Source organism: Lepus europaeus, chromosome 11, assembly GCF_033115175.1.
Source record: "Lepus europaeus isolate LE1 chromosome 11, mLepTim1.pri, whole genome shotgun sequence".
In the NCBI taxonomy this organism is placed as follows: Eukaryota; Metazoa; Chordata; class Mammalia; order Lagomorpha; family Leporidae; genus Lepus; species Lepus europaeus.
In genome coordinates this window covers 115,527,930-115,545,905 of record NC_084837.1, presented here as the reverse complement: position 1 = coordinate 115,545,905, position 17,976 = coordinate 115,527,930, and the positions used below count along the sequence as shown (strand labels likewise).

Here is a 17,976-nt window from a genome sequence, read left to right as displayed (position 1 = left end):
GGCCATTTCAAAAATGACCAAGATATGTGGTGAGGTCTGTGTCTCCCTGGGGCATGGGCCAGTTTAAACTCCTTCCAGGGATGGCACTGTGGCATGGCAGGTAAAGTCGCCACCTGCGATGCCAATATCCCATATGGCACTGGTTCATGTCCTGGCTGCTCCGCTTCCAATCCAGCAGTGGAAGACAGCCCAAGCCCTGCACCCATGTGGGAGACTCAGAAGGAGTTACAGGTTTCTGGCTTCAGCCTGGCCCAGCCCCCACCACTGTGGCCATTTGGGGAATGAACCAGCAGATGGAAGATGGAAGTCTGTCTGTCTCTCTCTAACTCCTTCAAATAAATAAATAAAGAAAGAAATCTTTAAAAAAAAAAAAAAGAGCTTCCTTCTGTCTATGGTCCCACCTCACAGTGGGCCCCATTCCTGCTACTACCCTTAGGAAGTGGTCCTAGGTCAGTTAGACAACATGTACTGTGGTTACAGGCTTTTCTCTGGTACATACAAGAGAAAATATTAAATTCAAAACAAAACAAAACTGCATTACACTAATGGATCAGTCTGAAGAACATCTTAATCTGCAATTTCTCAGGACCTTGGCACCTTGTCAGGTAAGGTTAGTGTACTCCCAGAGGGGACCTTATTGCAGGATGTTTGGCCTAATGCTTAAGACACTGCTTGGGGGCCCAGAGCTGTGGCACTGTACGCTAAGCCTCCACATGCAGCACTGGCATCCCATAAGGGCACCAGTTCGAGTCCCAGCTGCCCCTTTTCCTATCCAGCTCTCTCTGCTAAGGGCTGGGAAAGCAGTGGAAGATGGCCCAAGTGCTTGGGTCCCTGAACTCACATGGGAGACCCGGAGGAACCTCCTGGCTTCAGACTAGCCCAGCTCCAGACGTTGAGGCCATTTGGGAAGTGAATCAGCGATGGAAGAACTCTCTGTCTCTCCCTCTCTCTGTATGTAACTCTACCTCTGTCTATAACTCTACACTACCTCTCAAATAAATAATCTAAAAAAAAAAGAAAAGAAGATGACACTGCTTGGGACACCCACATCCCATACTGGAATGCCTGCCTGGGTTCCAGTCCTGGCTCCACTCAATTCCAGCTTCCCGCTGATGTGCAGTGGTGATGGCTCAAGTACTTGGGTCCTTGCTACCTATGTGGGAAACTGGATGGAGTTTCTGCCTCCTGTTTTTGACCTGGCCCAGCCCTAGCTGTCGTGGGCATTTGAGAAGTAAACAAGAGAATGGGAGCTCTCTGTCTTCCTCTCAAATAAATAAAATTCATAAATTTTAAAAAAGAAAAACAAGGAATCATGTCTTCACTTGGGAATCCTCATTCCTCCTTGCAAGACAAACCTGGAGCCTCCTGCCTGTTGCGTGGCTCACCTGGTTTCTCGGAGACAGCACCCTCGGCCTCCACGTTCAAATTCTCTGAGCTGTCGGCTGTCCCAACGGAAGCTTCGGACTCGAGGGTCTCATCATCAGAGGCACGGGGCTCCAGCACAAGCATCTCAAACGTCAACTCCTCCCTGCCAGGAACAACCGAGAGAACCATCAGCACTTGAGAGCAAGTGAAGGTGACAGTCACACAGTGGTGATGAGGGCCCACTTACCAAAGTATGAGCAAAGGCTGAAGCCAAAGGACTAAAGATAAAATGACAGCAAATTTAGGACCAGTAGGGCAAGGACAGGGTGAAGATGGACACTGCAGCAGTGAGACCTTGGGTGTGGCGGAATGAGGTGAAAAATTCATGCCAAGATGGCCGCTGAGGTGAAAAGTTCATGCCAAGATGGCGACTGACAACAGAAACTGCCTGGCAACAGGCCGTGATTGGATGGCTTTGGAAACCATGTGACAACAGAGGAAACCACATGACAACAGAGCCTGACTGACGGCAGGCCGTGATTGGATGGTTTCAGAAACTGCCTGGCAACAAGAGCCTAACTGGCAACAGGCTGTGATTGGATGGCTTTGGAAACTGCCTGGCAACGGGCTGTGATTGGTTGGGGCATAGACTGCCCCTTGACCGGATTGGCTGGTCTTGACTATATAAGCTGTTGTACCAACTGAAATAAACGAGTCTGCGGGCTGCTTGCCTCAAGCCCGCTTTCACCTGACTCCTGGGGTCTGTGTGGTGACTTGGTGCCTCTTGCCCCCACCACGCTCCTCCTCTCAGAAATGAATCTACCGCAACATTGTTGAGAAATCAACTGCAACATTTGGGGTAAAGTCAAGCCCAGGCTGGCGTCAGGAGGCACCTGCCTCCTCTAGACCCTGGCCTCATCACTCACGATGACGAGATAAAACCAGCTCATTTTTACGACCCCTTCCAGCCCCTGCATGGTTTTCCGTGGAGCTGGGCTCCCTGGAAGCTTCTGGACAAAGTCAAACGCTGCCTCATCTCTTCCGGTCTTTCCGCCGAGGCCACCTCCAGCTACACAATTCTCCACTCTTTAGCAGCTGCCCCTGCCTCACAGGCCCACCTCACGTTTGCTGAGGTCCCTGCCTGTCCTGCTTTCTCACTACTGCCTGACATCACCCCAACTGGTTCAACTAACACCTCTGAAAAACTCGCTCCAGACCCTCCTGACACTGTGGTCCTTCTCCTGCGGTTCCCACGCTTCGAACGAGACCCTCAGGTGGGCAGGCCCTCCAGCATGTCCTCGCGTGAGATTCACGGGCCGTCTTCCCACAGCAGTCTCACCAAAACTCACTGCTGCCATCACCTGCCACAAGCCACAGCACCTGCACCTCTAGGCCTTGGCTCATGCTTTTCCCTTGCTCTGCAAATTCCCTTCCCAGAGAATTCCTGTTCATCCTTCCACACCTCCAGAACCTCCCCAACAAAGTAGTTAGGTATTCTGTCCAGACCTCTCCCTGGCCAATGCACACACCTCTGTCTTTTGTTTTTCAAAGCCAAGCTCCAGCTGCATCCTTGCTTTCCTAAATGCCAATCAGTCTTGACAAACAAGAAACACTTTAGAATCTCACGTCCCCCTGTAAGTTCAAACCCAGACTCCAGGAACTCATGAACAAAGGTCCCCTTAAGACTTTTAAAAATTCAATTCACTTATTTATCTGAGAGGCAGACAAACAGAGCTCCTAGCATTTGGCCCATTCCCCAAATGCCCACGACAGCCAGGGCTGGTCCAAGGCTGAAGCCAGGAGCTGGGAACTCAATCTGGGTCTCCCAATGGGTGGCAAGGACCCAGTCACTTGAGCCATCACTGTTACCTCCCAGGGTCTGCATCAGTAGGAAGCTGGAGTTGGGAGCTGGAGCCAACACACCCAGGACCTCTGATATGGGACCCAGGAGCCAACCGTTGCACCTGCCACCACTGACAGTCTTGAGAAAGATTCTGTCTTAGCCTGGGAATTGCCACTTTGCACCTGGTGGCTGGCTCCCAACCTGTGAGGACTCCACACCTCGGCAGGCCCTGACTCAGATGTGGAAACACATCCTCCTCCCACTCAGCCTGTCCTCCCTCCCCTGGCAGCAGGGAGCAAGACTCGACCTCCACATCCCTATATGTGCGACACCCATGAGCTGTGGAATACACATGAGGAAATCAAGGATGGAGAGAGGAGGTGAACAGTGACGGGCCTCCGCGTGCCCCGGACACTCACTTCTCCTTCTGCAGGCTCTCAATCTGTTCCGTCAGTACCCTCTCCTCCTGCTGCATGGCTGCCTGCTGCTGCTCGGTGAGCTCAGTGTCCAGGGCTGCCTCGCTGGTCAGCGGCTCCTCTGGGACGTCAGACACAGAAGGCAACCGAACCATCACGGGAGAGGATGGGCTCGGATGGTTTCCTCGACGGATACGTCCCTTTCCCTGCAAAAGACGACTCAGGTCAGAAAGTCAGTCATTGGCTGCACACGTGTTTTATGTGGCCCAGGTAGGCTAACGCGTGCATGTCCACACCAGGTGAATGACAGGAGGCATGGGAACATTCTGTGAGGCCTAGGGAAGGCAGTCAGCCAGCCACCTGGGTGAAAACACACCTGGGTGAAAACGGACACTTCAGCGTAAGGGCCTGGTGTGTCCTGGAGTGTGTGTGTGTGTGTGTGTGGTTCTTCTTTTAATCTAAACTGATTTACCTTCAATTAAAACCAACAGCCACATTTCAAGTGCTTAGTCACCACTGGCCACTCATGGTTGCCACTCTGAACAGGGCAGACTCAAAACATCCAGCAGCACAGGGAATTCTGTCGGACAACAGTGCTCAGTGACCTTGACCTTGGGCTGAGGAAGAACATGCAGTATGTCCTGAGGCTCTGTTCTGTGAGAATTTTCTCGAGAAAATTCTACTCGTGAGACTGGGGTTGAACAGAGGAATTGCACATGTGACTCTTAGCTTCTGATAGTGGTACACTAGGTTTCTGGATTAAATCTTCAACTAAGAACAAGACCAACACACAAAGATCATCGAATGCTTGAAAGCTCTACAAGTCGGCCAGGCAGGCGAGGGAGAGGCTGGGCCAGCATCCTGTCCCAATCCAGATTTCAGGAGAGGAAGCCACAAGTCTTAGGAGCTTTTGACAGACCACAGCTGAGGGTGGCAACCTACCGCCTGCGAGCCCAGCCTAGCCTTGTTCCAGTTTTGCAAATGCGGCTTTCCTGGAACACACTCTGCTGCCCTTCCACGGCTGCTTTTGTAGAACAACATGGCTGACAGTTGCAACACAGACTGAAATATGTTACTCTCTGGTCAAAGAGTTTGCCAGCCCTGGGGTATAAAACTTAAGTTGGAAGGCAGACCCACTGAAAGAAGTGTGCTGCTGCCTGGTAAAGCCTCCACGCCTGACACTGGGATCCCAAGGCTTGCAACCTAGACATGAGAGTAAACTGAAAGTACAGCAGTCCCTGCAGATACCACAGCTCAGCCGCAAGCCACTGGGATGATCCAGAAAGCTGGATTCAAATAATCCTCAATTGCTAATGCCTTGGGACCTGGTAAAAGTTAAACATACTCCTTAGAGGAAAGTAATGTCTTCCCCAGGCCTCAAAATATTTTTACCAATAATTTTTTAAGTACCACATCTGACACACAATCAAAGGTAACCTGGCACAAAAGAACAGAAGACAATGTAAAAAACAATACCATAACAAAAGAAAACACGACCTCACTGACTCCAGACACTGGCCACCCAGCAGACTTAAAATAAGCATACTCAAGGGGACAGGAAGACAAAACTGAACTGGAAAGTCAGGTCAGAAGAAAACAAAAGAATGGAAAAAATTCATGAAAGAAGGTGAAAGAGAGGCCCCAAGGAAAACCAGGAGAGGAGACAGTGCGTTTAGAAGAAACAATGACGAGATGAGATGGCATTTTTAAAAACCAACAGAAGACACTGAGACAGTGATGCTAGAAAGCCTATAGCTCCTGAGAAAGTCTGACGACCAAAGGCCAGAGAATTCCTAAAAGGGTCAGAAAAAGCAAATTCCCTGCAAGAACAACCACTAGACTGAACACCCAATTCTCAACAGAAATAATGGGGGCCAGAAACAAAGGGATGAAAGGGAGAAGTGACTGTCAATTCAGAATTCTGTGCATTAACAAACATAACCCTCAGGAATGAAGGTGAAATAAAGACATTTCAGACAGACAAAGACAAGAATCTGACAGAAGCAGACTTCCACTAAAGAAATATTAAATGGAAGACAGGAAAAGACACAGATGCTTAGAGAAAAAAATGCAATAAAAATGGTATAAGTACACACAAGTAAATACTGACCCCATAAAACAAAATGATGTGTTGGGTTTAATATACACAGATGATTAAAACACACAAAACCAAGAATTAAGTCACATAACAGCTAACACATATGAAAAGCCTTGCATTATCTGGGAAACAGATAAAAGTACCAATTAACAAACTTTGATAGGTCATAAATGTTGCTATTTTTAGGTTAACTACTAAAAACAATAAAGAGTGTAGAACTTCTAAACAGAAGGAAAAATGCAATCATAAAGTACTCAAAAGGCAAGCAAGAGAAAACCGTAACAGGGAGGACAAACAAAAAATAACAGAATAGATTAAATATCCAGATGTATTGGTGATAACACTAAATGTAGATAAATTAAATGTTTCCATTAAATTCTGAAGATTGTCAGAATGTGTTAAAAACAGAAAACGAGATGAGTGACACAGCTGTTAAAACAGCTCCTGGGCTGGCGCCGCGGCTCACTAGGCTAATCCTCCGCCTAGCAGCGCCGGCACACCGGGTTCTAGTCCCGGTCGGGACACCGATCCTGTCCTGGTTGCCCCTCTTCCAGGCCAGCTCTCTGCTGTGGCCAGGGAGTGCAGTGGAGGATGGCCCAAGTGCTTGGGCCCTGCACCCCATGGGAGACCAGAAGAAGCACCTGGCTCCTGCCATCGGATCGGCACGGTGCGCCGGCCGCAGCGCGCCTACCGCGGCGGCCATTGGAGGGTGAACCAACGGCAAAAGGAAGACCTTTCTCTCTGTCTCTCTCTCACTGTCCACTCTGCCTGTCAAAAATAAAAAAAAATAAAAAATTAAAAAAAAAAACAGCTCCTGGTGCCGGCCCAGGGGCATGGCAAGTAAAGCTACCACCTGCAATGCCGGCATACCATATGGGCTCCTGTTCAAGCCCTCCACTTCTGATTCAGCTCTCTGCTATGGCCTGGGAAAACAGTAGAGGATGGCCCAAGTCCTTGGGCCCCTGCACCTGTGTGGGAGACTCAGCCCAGCTCAGGCCGTTGCGGCCAAATGGGGAGTGACCCAGCGGATAGAAGACCTCTCTCTCTCTCTCTGCCTTTCCTTCTCTCTCTGTGTAACTCTGACTTTCAAATAAATAAATAAATCTAAAAAAAAAAGAAAGAAAGAAAGAAAAAGCCTCCTGGGGGGCCAGTGCTGTGGCATAGCTGGTAAAGATGCCACCTGCAGGGCTGGTATCCCATATGGATGCTGTTTCAAATCCTGGATGCTCCATTTTTGATCCAGCTCTCTGCTGTGGCCTGGGAAAGCAGTGGAAGATGGCCCAAGTCCTTGGGCCCCTGCACCCATGTGGGAGACCTGGAAAAAGCTCCTAGCTCTGGGCTTCAGATGGGCCCAGCTCTGGCCATTGCGGCCATTTGGGGAGTAAACCAGCAGAGGGAAGACCTCTCTCTCTCTCTCTCTGCCTCTGCCTCTCCGTAATTCTCCCTTTCAAATAAATAAATAAATCTTTGTTTTTAAAGCCTCCTGAGATGCCTGCACCCCATTTCAGAGTACCCGGGTTCACGTCCCAGGTCCACTCTCAAGTCCAGCTTCCTGGTAATGCACACCCTGGGAAGCAGCTGGTGGTGGGTCAGATAACTGGATCCCTGCTACCAACATAGGACACCTGGAAATGACTTCCTGGTTCCTGGCTTTGGCCTGGTGCAGCCCTGGTTATCAGTGGGCATTCGAGGAGTAAACTGACAGGAAATATCAGTCTCTGTCTCTCTCTGCCTTTCAAATAAAAACAAATATATGCTTTTAAGTATTTATTTAAAATATAAAATATTATTAAATATTCATTTAGTTAGTTAGTTACAGAGAGGGAGAGGTAGAGAGACCTTCCACCTGCTGGTTCACTCCCCAGATAGCCGCAATGGCCAGGGCTGAGCCAGGCTGAAGCCAGGAGCCAGGAGCTACATCTGGGTCTCCCACATGGGTGCAGGGGCCCAAGGACTTGGGCCATCTTCTGCTGATTTTCCCAGGCCACAGCAGAGAGCTGGATCGGAAGTGGAGCAGCTGGGACTTTTGCGATGCAGAATGATGCAAGCTTAATCTGCTGCACAACAGTGGTGGCCCCCAAACAAAAGGATATTTACAAGGGACACATAAAACTTAAGAATCCAGAAAAAAATGAAAGTAGGGCCAGAGCTGTGGCACAGCAAGGTTAAGCTGCTGCCTGTGATGCTGGCATCCAACATGGGTGCCAGTTAGAGTCCCAGCTGCTCCATTTCCAACCTGGATCCCTGTTAATACCACCCACAAAGGAGACTCAGATGAAGCTCCTAGCTCCTGGCTTCAGTCTGGCCTAGTGGGAATGAACCAGTGGATGGAAGAGATAGCTCTCTCTAACCACCCCCCCCCACCTCCCTCCCTACTTCTCTCTAACTCTGCCTTTCAATTAGATAAATAAATATTTTTTTAAAAATCTCTTCAGAAGGAGATCCAAGATGGTGGAACAGGAGGGAGCTTACTGCTAGTCTAGGAAAAGATGGTTTACAGAGGGTGTGGACACGGACCACTCAGGACCCCAGCAGCCGAGAGCCTCAGCACCAGCTCTGGAGAATGAGGTGAGACCAGACTGCAGTAGCCTAAGCCACTGGCAACAAAGCTGTGGGAAAAGCCTGGCGTGAGTCCAGCTTGGAGCCCTAGGCAGGACAGTGTACCTGCCAAACTAGAGGAGGAAAAAAAATGGGCCATGTTTCTTTCCCAGACTACCCTGCACCACCGTCCTGTAATAAGCTGAGAGAGGGCAGAGGTCACTGTAGACATATGTAACAGATGCACCAGCTGAGCAGAGATGCCTGAGACTGGCTGGGAGAACTGACAATGGGCTGGGTGATCCCGAATGTGGGAGGTTTCTGCGAAAACACTCTGGCTGTGTGGGAGAGTGCAGGGTATGACTGGGATTTTAGGCAGTCACTATGGGAGGCTCCACACACTTGGGGCTCCCTGATCTCCTGCTGAGGGTCGCTGCTGTGGGATCTGTACTTACTCTAAGGACTGCACAGATCCTTTGTGTGGTTCTTGTGGCAGTGCAGGTGAATATTATATCCACTGGGGCTAATGCCCAGGCACTAGTCTCTGTTGAGGAGAGGAGGTGAGGGGGAGACCACACCAACAAAGCAGAACAAACCCTCTCTGATTGAAAAAAAAAAAAAAAAAGAGAGAGAGAGAGAGAGAGAGATTCACCACACCCAACTTGGGTGTCACCTTGGACAACCCCCTCACCCTGGAGCACTGAACAGAACTCCTTAGCCACACCCAACACATGCCAGCCCCTAGACGTTGGCTGAAAAATCATATACTTCACTAAGCCAAAGAGGCACAGTCCAAAGATAAAGCATCACAGGGAAAAAACAAAGCAAAACAAAAAAGAAACCAATGAGGATCTGCACAAATGCCAGATAATAAATGCAGCAACTCAAGAAACAAGAATAAGGAAGACAACATGGTGCCCCCCAAAGAACACAACAGTTCAACACTAGAATGTGAAGATGAAGAGACTGAAGATGCCAGAAATGGAATTTAAAAAAGAATTCAAAGTAGGATTTCTTAGAAGTAATCAGAAGCAAATCCACGGACTAATGAAATCTGTGCATGACATGAAAGAAAATTTCTCCCATGAAATTGAGATCTTAAAGAGAAATCAAAGGAAATCTTGGAAATGAAGAATTCAACAGAACAAGTAAAAAATACAATGGAAAGGCTTACAACAGAGTCGGTGAAGCAGAAGAAAAAATATCTGAGTTAGAAGACAAATCATGGAAATTTTATATTCAGATCCAAAAAAAGAAAAAGAAGTCCTGGCTGCTCCACTTCTGATCCAGCTCCCTGCTAGTGTGCCTGGGAAAGCAGCAGAAGATGACCCAAATCCTTGGCCCCAGCACCCACAGACACAGAAGTTCCTGGCTCCTGACTTCAGATCAGCTCAGTTCTGGCCATTGCAGCCATTTGGAGAGTGCCTCTCTCTCCACCTCTCTCTGTAACTCTGTGTTTCAAATAAATAAAATAAAACTTTAGGCCAGCGCCGCGGCTCACTAGGCTAATTCTCCGCCTTGCGGCGCCGGCACACCGGGTTCTAGTCCCGGTCGGGGCACTGATCCTGTCCCGGTTGTCCCTCTTCCAGGCCAGCTCTCTGCTGTGGCCAGGGAGTGCAGTGGAGGATGGCCCAAGTGCTTGGGCCCTGCACCCCATGGGAGACCAGAAGAAGCACCTGGCTCCTGCCATCGGATCGGCGCGGTGCGTCGGCTGCAGCGCGCCAGCCGCGGCGGCCTTTGGAGGGTGAACCAACGGCAAAAGGAAGACCTTTCTCTCTGTCTCTCTCTCACTGTCCACTCTGCCTGTCAAAAATAAAAAAAATAAAATAAAATAAACCTTTAAAAAAAAAGACAACTTCTAAAAAACCCATGGTCAACAAAGACAGCACAGCGGAAATTAAGAAAATATTTTGAAATAAACAATAATATCAAAACCTGTGTGAGTTCTGTCTACCTTCAAGTCATACCGTAAAATACACACACATTAGAAAAGAGAAAAGGTTAAAAATGAAAGCAGTATTTATTTAAGCATTAGATAAACAACAACAAAACAAATCCAAGGAAACAAAGAGTAAACAAACATTAGGAAAAAAGATGAAAGCCAAACTGTAGCTTTTGGAAGACTAATAATAACTTAAAACACTGCCGAGACTGATGAAGAAAAAGGGCAGTAGTCATGAGTGACCAAGGGCAGGGTGAAGAAGCAGACACTACTACAAATCCTGTAGACATGAAAAGGAAGACAGACTATTATGAACAAGAAATCTGAAATTTTAGAAAAGGTGGAGGAATTTCTACAGAAATCCATTACTATCAATGAAGGAATAAAATAAATGTGAATATTATTAAAGCAATAATCAAACTCTTTCCAGAAAGAAAACTCAGTGCTAGATTCCACTGGTAAACAAAAAATAACATCCAGATTCTTCTACAGAATTAAACAAAGGACAACCCCCAACTTGCCTTCAGAGGCTGGCAAAACCCTGACCACACACACAACCAGTACTTGAAAAAGGGGGACTTCAGAGAAAGCTTCTAATCATGAGCACAGGTGCGTAAAACTCAAACAGTACACTACAAACTATACAAGACATAAAAACACCTAAGCTGTTGGAGTCATTATAGCAGTTAATGCTTTAATGTTATTAATTCACTCAGTATAATGTGTCATATCAATAAAAAAGTCTTACATATACCTCAACAGTCAGTAAAGGCATTTCACAAATGTCAACATTGTATCACACTAACAACTGTTAGAAAGCCAGGAACAGAAGGGAAGATGCTTATCCCTCACAAGGTATCTACAAAAATCTCATAGCAAACATCCACACTTGGTGGTGAAAGGTTTCACTTTGAGGTTGGGAACACGCCAAGAATGCTCACTGTCACCACTACTACTCAACACTCCAGTTCCCATAATAAAAGAAAAACAAGTCAAACTATCATGATTTCTGAATGATGGGCATGTAGGAAATCCAAAGGAATTCACAGAAAGCTTGTCAGCACAAATGAGTCCAGAAAGGTCACCGAATGAAACCAGGTGAAAAACCAACAGAGTTTGTGAACTCAAAAGGCTTCCATAGCCTCGGCAGCTCATTTCAAGAGCCTCGGGTGATTACTGATGTCATAAGTAAGAGTGTCAGTTGTTAAATCAACAACAGGAGTCACCATGCACTTGCTCCCCATGTAGGATCTCTGTCCTTAACGAGCTGTACCATGAGAATTCATGGTAAAATTTGGTTTCAAACTGCACTTTATACTTTGTGTGTCTATGTGGTTGCAAACAATTGAAACCTCTCCTTAGTAAAGAGTTAGTCTTCTATATATAAAGTCAATTGAAGGCAGGCCCCGTGGCTTAACAGGCTAATCCTCCACCTTGCGGTGCCGGCACACCAGGTTCTAGTCCTGGTTGGGGCAATGGATTCTATCCCAGTTGCCCCTCTTCCAGGCCAGCTCTCTGCTATGGCCCGGGAAGGCAGTGGAGGATGGCCCAAGTCCTTGGGCCCTGCACCCGCATGGGAGACCAGGAGAAGCACCTGGCTCCTGGCTTTGGATCAGCGCAATGCGCCAGCTGCAGCGGCCATTGGAGGGTGAACCAACGGCAAAAAAGAAGACCTTTCTCTCTGTCTCTCTCTCTCTCACTATCCACTCTGCCTGTCAAAAAAAAAAAAAAAAGGTCAATTGAAAATGAATCTTTTTTTTTTTTTAAGTGTTAAATAAAAATTTATTATTAAAGTTCCCATGTTGCAGTTCCTTCCACTGTCCAAAGTCATCTGGTTATTAGCTCTTTTAAATCTTCAGCCCTCTGAACAAACTGATGTTTCACGGTGTCGTACCAGCCCACAATTTCTGGTCTGTTAATCCTCACTTGAATTACATAACTTCAAAATTCCACCTACAATCTTTGGAATTTCTTCAATTTACTCTTGGGTTCTGATTCTTGACACACACACACACATGTGAATGGCTGTATTTTTTTCCTAAGCCATCACTCAAAAATAAAACTTATCTGGGGTATTCCAATACATTAAGATACACCTTCAACTCCAGACTTGTTCAAGATAAGAGCCTTCGCTGAGTTTCCTGTTGCTGTCTCCTTTTCAGCAGGTTCCGTCTTCTGTGCAGTGTTTTTGACCTTTGAGGCTCTCTTTTTAGATGAAATGGCTTCTTTCACATTCTGTTCTGAATTCACATTCATCAGTTTTGGGAATTCCGAATTTATTATGAAACAACTACTGTCTACCAATTTGATATCACATTCCTCCTGTTCAGGGTGTGCTGCTTCCTCATCCTCTGCTACTGATTCTTCAATAGGAGATATAGATCCATCATCATCCAAATACTTATATCTTCGACTGTCAAGATCTTCTTTTTCTAAATCATCACCAACATCCATTTGTTTCAGAGATTCTTTCAAGTGATATTCATACTTAAGTTTTTCAATGTAATTAAAAAATCCTCTTGCAACTGCTTGCTCAAAGGTTAAAATTTTCCTCCAAGGTGATGGTTGAGTTCCATTCTCTGATTCTAAAAATGAGAACCTAGGTCCTTTGTCTTTAAATTGGTTTTTACCTACATGTGATATTTTAGTGTTTTTCCGTCCTTTAGGCCTGCCTACTAGCCTTCCTGTTGCCTTGTATTTCTGTTTTCTCCTTTTACGTTTCTTTTAAATTTTGCAATAAGCGCTTTTAGTGTCAATGGTCTTGGTTCTACAGATGAATCACTTGAGTAACCTGTTGTTCCGACAATTTTAGACGAATGACCAGGTTTTCTAATGGGGTTTTCTGGCCTCCATTTAGGTGAGGAAGGAACACAGTGAGTTTTAAACACACTGCTACCAGATGAACTGTCATCACTTTCATTATCCATTTCCATAGTTGCATCAGATGTCAGGTGGTTAAGAGTTGTCCATCACTTACTGTCTGCCTTACAAGCTTCCTCTTCCAACCGTGCGGAAGGAAAGTTGAAAATGAATCTTAATGGAAAATGGAACAGGAAAGGGAGTGGGAGGTGGGATGGGAGAGTGGGTGGGAGGGGGGTAGAAGAAACACCATATCCCTAAAAGCTATACATATGAAAATTTATATGCATTAAATAAAAACCTTAAAAAAATACCAGATGAGCAACAGAAAACAAGAATCTTAAAGTACTAATCATAATTACATTTAAAAATATTAAATACCTAGTATTAATTCAAACTAAAGATATATGAAATCTGAACATTCAAAACATGCTCCACATGGATGTAGAGATATCTCATGTTCATGGATGGGAAAAACTGACTTGTAAAAATGTCAATTCTCAGGGCTGGCATTTTGGCATAATGGGTTAAGCTGCCACCTGCAATGTCAGCATCCAAAATGGGTGCCAGTTTGTGTCTCAGATGCTCCACTCTGATCCAGCTCCCTGCTGTAATGGCCTGAGAAAGCAGTGAAAGATGCCACCCACACGGGAGACCCAGAAGAAGCTCTAGGATCCTGGCATCAACCCTGCCCAACCCTAGCCATTGTGGCAATTTGTGGAGTGAACCAGTGGATGGAAGATCTCTCTCTCTCTCTCTCTCACTGTAACTCTGCCTTTCTAATAAATAAGTGAATCTTTAAAAAAAGGTCGATTTTCCAAAAAGTAACCTATATACTTACTGTAACCCCAATAAAAATACCAAGACAATTTTTAAGAACCTGATTTGATCATTTATATCATAATATAAAGAGTTGAAAATAATCAACACTCTATGGAAAAAGGCAGGATGAGGTGTGTCTCCTAGAAAGCTGTACTAACAGGATCACAGCAAGAGAGTGCAAACAATCAAAGCTGGGCACCAGGAAACAGATCCATATGTGCAAAGGCTCCTGATTTATAATAAAAGGGGAACCTTTTTACACAAAGGATGCTGGACAACTGTATGGAAATATAAAAACTTCCCCCATCTCTCTGTTATACCACATACAGAAACTGTCTTCAGTGGGACTCTATATCTAAACAGAAAGACAAATCAATAAAGCCTTTCGAAGATAATAAAGATTACTTTTATAACCCTGGAAGAATAAAAATCTTAAACATGACCCATAAAATATTAGTCTTAAAGAGAAAAACTGGTAAAAATCAGCCTACATTAAAAGTCATCAAGACACTTTTAACAAAGTACAAAGCGAAGCGCCGAATGTGTAAGAAGACATTCACACACACGTGACCAATAAAGGCTCTGTATCCAGAATTCACTAAGAACTTTCGCAGTTCTCAGAACAGGAAGACAACCCAACCCAAAAAATGAGCTGGAGCTTCAAACTGACCCTTCACAAAAGAGAATAATTAAGGGTCAATATTTATATATTACACACATTAGAGCCACAGCACAGAAACCAAATTAAAAAGTAAGGACACATCCATTAGAATGGCTGTTATTAAAGAATACTGCGATGCAAATGCTTGGGGTAGGTGCAATTACTTAGAAATTCTTACACACTGCTAGCACCACACAAACATTTTCAGAATATGTCTGGCATAATCCAGCCTACCAAATTGAGATAAATAAACATGTTCTCTCTATATAAAGTATTCAGTCTCGTGTATTTTGCTACAGCAACTGAAAAGAGATCAACTAATTGTACACTGTTATTTAATGCTATAACTAGTACTCCAACAGTATTTTTTCACTTTGTGTTGCTATGTGGGGCAAGCTGTTGAAATCTTTACTTAATATATACTTAATATATACTAAACTGATCTTCTGTATATAGAGAATTGAAAATGAATCTTGATGTGAATGGAAGAAGAGAGGGAGCAGGAAAGGGGAGGGTTGCGGGTGGGAGGGAAGTTATGGGGGGGGTGAAGCCATTGTAATCCATAAGCTGTACTTTGGAAATTTATATTCATTAAATAAAAGTTAAAAAAAAAAAGAAAAAAAGTATATGTTTTCTCTTTGTGGGTACAGAATTACATGTAAGCACACAATGTACAACCATTACCAAAAAATCTTTTCTGGTATCAATTATTCCCTAAAAATGAGGGCATTCTTTTATATCAAAATAAAATTTCCATCCCATCCCAACAGAATGCCCTGCAGTATATTTAAGATTTTATTTATTTGACAGGTAGAGTTACAGACAGTGAGAGAGAGAGAGAGAGAGAGAGAGAGAAAGGTCTTCCCTCCATTGGTTCACTCCCCAAATGTCTACAACGGCCGGAGCTACGCCGATCCGAAGCCAGGAGCCAGGTGCCTCCTCCTGGTCTCCCATGCGGGTGCAGGGGCCCAAGCACTTGGGCCATCCTCCACTGCCTTCTCAGGCCACAGCAGAGAGCTGGACTGGAAGAGGGGCAACCAGGGCTAGAACCAGCACTCATATGGGATGCCGGCGCCACAGGCGGAGGATTAACCTAGTGTGCCACGGCGCCGGCCCCTGCCTTGCAGTTTTAGAATATCTCCAGTGATACTGAGAACCCTGAAGGAGACACAGAAGAAAATGTCTAGTTGTTGAAATATAGTAACTAGTATCAGTTTCTGTTCCCTATGATAAACATAAAAGATAAAAAGCACTAAACTTACATTGAATGACTTGTCTTAGTATGGTCCAGACCTTGTGATCCTGGCTCATCTTCACAAAGCCCCACATTCTGCTCCAGAAGACTACTGTGGTTTCATCTGACGTCTCCCTTCTGTAAGATCATGTATCTGCACTTCCTGTGCGCTACATACCTTTTTTTCAGAATTAAACCCTGCCTGCTTGGTACCACCAGATTTTTCTCCTTCTGATTAGCTCAAACCCAGCCTGTAAGTTTCACAGCCTCTCTCAGTGCCCTCGCAGCAGCTCTCTTCCGTGTCTTGAGCACACCTGGTACACAAACTATCTTATTCATCTCTTTCACCACATGCTAATACTCTCAAATTTAGTCACCTAGTGACACTTTGACTATTCTTTGTCTGTAGACGTTAATATACTGTTCTACTCTCCACTTTTTCTAGGAATGATATTCTGACAGAAAAGCTTTAATTATCTGATTTGGATTATTATTTAATTATTATTTAATTATTTGATTTGGATCCAAATCAAATAACTACAGAAAGCAGTGCATATTAACCTTCCCATGATGTAAACAAACATACTGGAAGTCAAATGCTTTAACACAGAGGATCTAAATGAACACACCCTATCTGAAGGAATGCTTAGTTGGGCCTACAACTCCCATTTCCCCCTAAGGGTTAAGGAGGTAAAAATGAAGGTGAGAAGATGCATCATCACAATGCATAAGACCCAAGATGAGTGCCTGATTTCTTCTAAGTTCCTACAAAAGCTCATCACGGAGAAAGGAGTCAGGAAAGAATGGCAAGGCATGACTGATGGGCACAAAGAAATGCAACGCCACGAGTCAAAGCCGGCTAAAGAAACAGCTCAGAAACAGGCTCCTGGAGGCGGCCAAAGAATGGTTGTTCCACCCTTAACAAACCTGGTTACTGCGTAGAGAAGGACACATATGACTTTAGGAAGGAAGGTCATGGTACTTTAGGAAGACCCAAAGAAAGTACATACACATAAATGGGCACTGTCCAAAGGGCTCATTATGTAAGGCAGAGGAACTGTGTGCCAACTACACAGAACTGTTTAACAAAAGCACACATCTCAGAATCCTCATGAAACTTCTCCCCAAAAACCCAAGACAGCATGTCACTGGAGTGTCATTTGTGAGAAGTCCTAAAAACAAGAAGGCGGTGAACTACAGGTTTAAACTTGAGGAGTCTGCTCCTGGTAGAGAGGTCCTTAATCCAAGAGTTTTTGAGAAGAGAGGTTATTTTATTTTGTGTGGAATTATATTAGGTATCCAAGCTTGTTCAACAATCACATCCAAGGGCCTGCAATCACGGCTGCCTAGATAATGAGGCGCAGGAAGCCCATTCAATATGGCCAGTGTGTGTGCGCATATATGTTTATATCTTGCACATAAACAGGAGTGGTCTTCCCCGAACACTTGTGTGCAATGTGGTGACACAGCAGTTTATATGGACTGTAATGCAGTGGTTCTCAAAGTGGAAGGATGTAGTCATGTCCCCAAGACCATGTCAAAGGAAATGAAGTATCAAAACTATTTTCATAATGATAGTAAGATACTATTTGCCTTTTTCACTTGTTGCCATTTATGCTAATTATATAGAAGTCATTGTGGGTAAAACTGCTGGCAACTCTACATCAGTCAAGGCAATGGAACCAAACTCCAATCAGTCACGCTACATCTGTGCTATCATTCACTTACAGCTGAAAACTCAGTTCTGTTCCACATCACTGATCAAGTGCAAATTAATCACTGATGTCTAACCACTGACTTCACTAGCTGTTACTGCCTGTGTGACAAAACCGCAGTACGCACAAAGCACCTCTGCTCTCTCAGGAAAGAGTATTTGTGGAATTGCATGAATGGTAAGCTGCTACAATAATCGAATCTGGAGTGTGGTACACATTTTCTCTGAAGTTGTGTGAAGGGAACCTATTATTTGAAGTGAAACATTATTATATTTGCTGTCAGTGATAAAACTTCAAGCTTTCAAACAAATATTAGAATTCCTGAAAACATGTAATTGCCCTGTGGGCTTGAGAGCTTCCCACACAGTGTGAACACCCCAGTCAGGGCTCAGTGAGCAGGTGTAACCCAGTCTCATGCTTGCAGGCTCAGCAGGGCAAGCAGATCGAGCACAGCTTGGTGACGCCTCCTGCCAGCAAAGCACT

General features: G+C 45.1%; 1 protein-coding gene and 1 pseudogene across 10 annotated transcripts in view; both read right to left on the bottom strand.

Annotated features, from left to right (window-relative positions):
- The window catches only part of MYO9A (myosin IXA), a 278,674-nt gene that overhangs the window by 2,591 nt on the left and 258,107 nt on the right, over positions 1–17,976 (bottom strand). For all 10 annotated transcript variants that reach the window (XM_062206520.1, XM_062206521.1, XM_062206519.1 and 7 more), the window contains 2 exons: positions 3,628–3,830; positions 1,386–1,528 (listed from right to left, as the gene is read on the bottom strand). In XM_062206520.1, the coding sequence (XP_062062504.1) occupies positions 1,386–1,528; positions 3,628–3,830 (346 nt within the window). The remainder of the gene's footprint in view (positions 1–1,385; positions 1,529–3,627; positions 3,831–17,976) is intronic.
- LOC133769688 (TATA box-binding protein-associated factor RNA polymerase I subunit D-like) lies at positions 12,286–13,158 on the bottom strand (annotated as a pseudogene).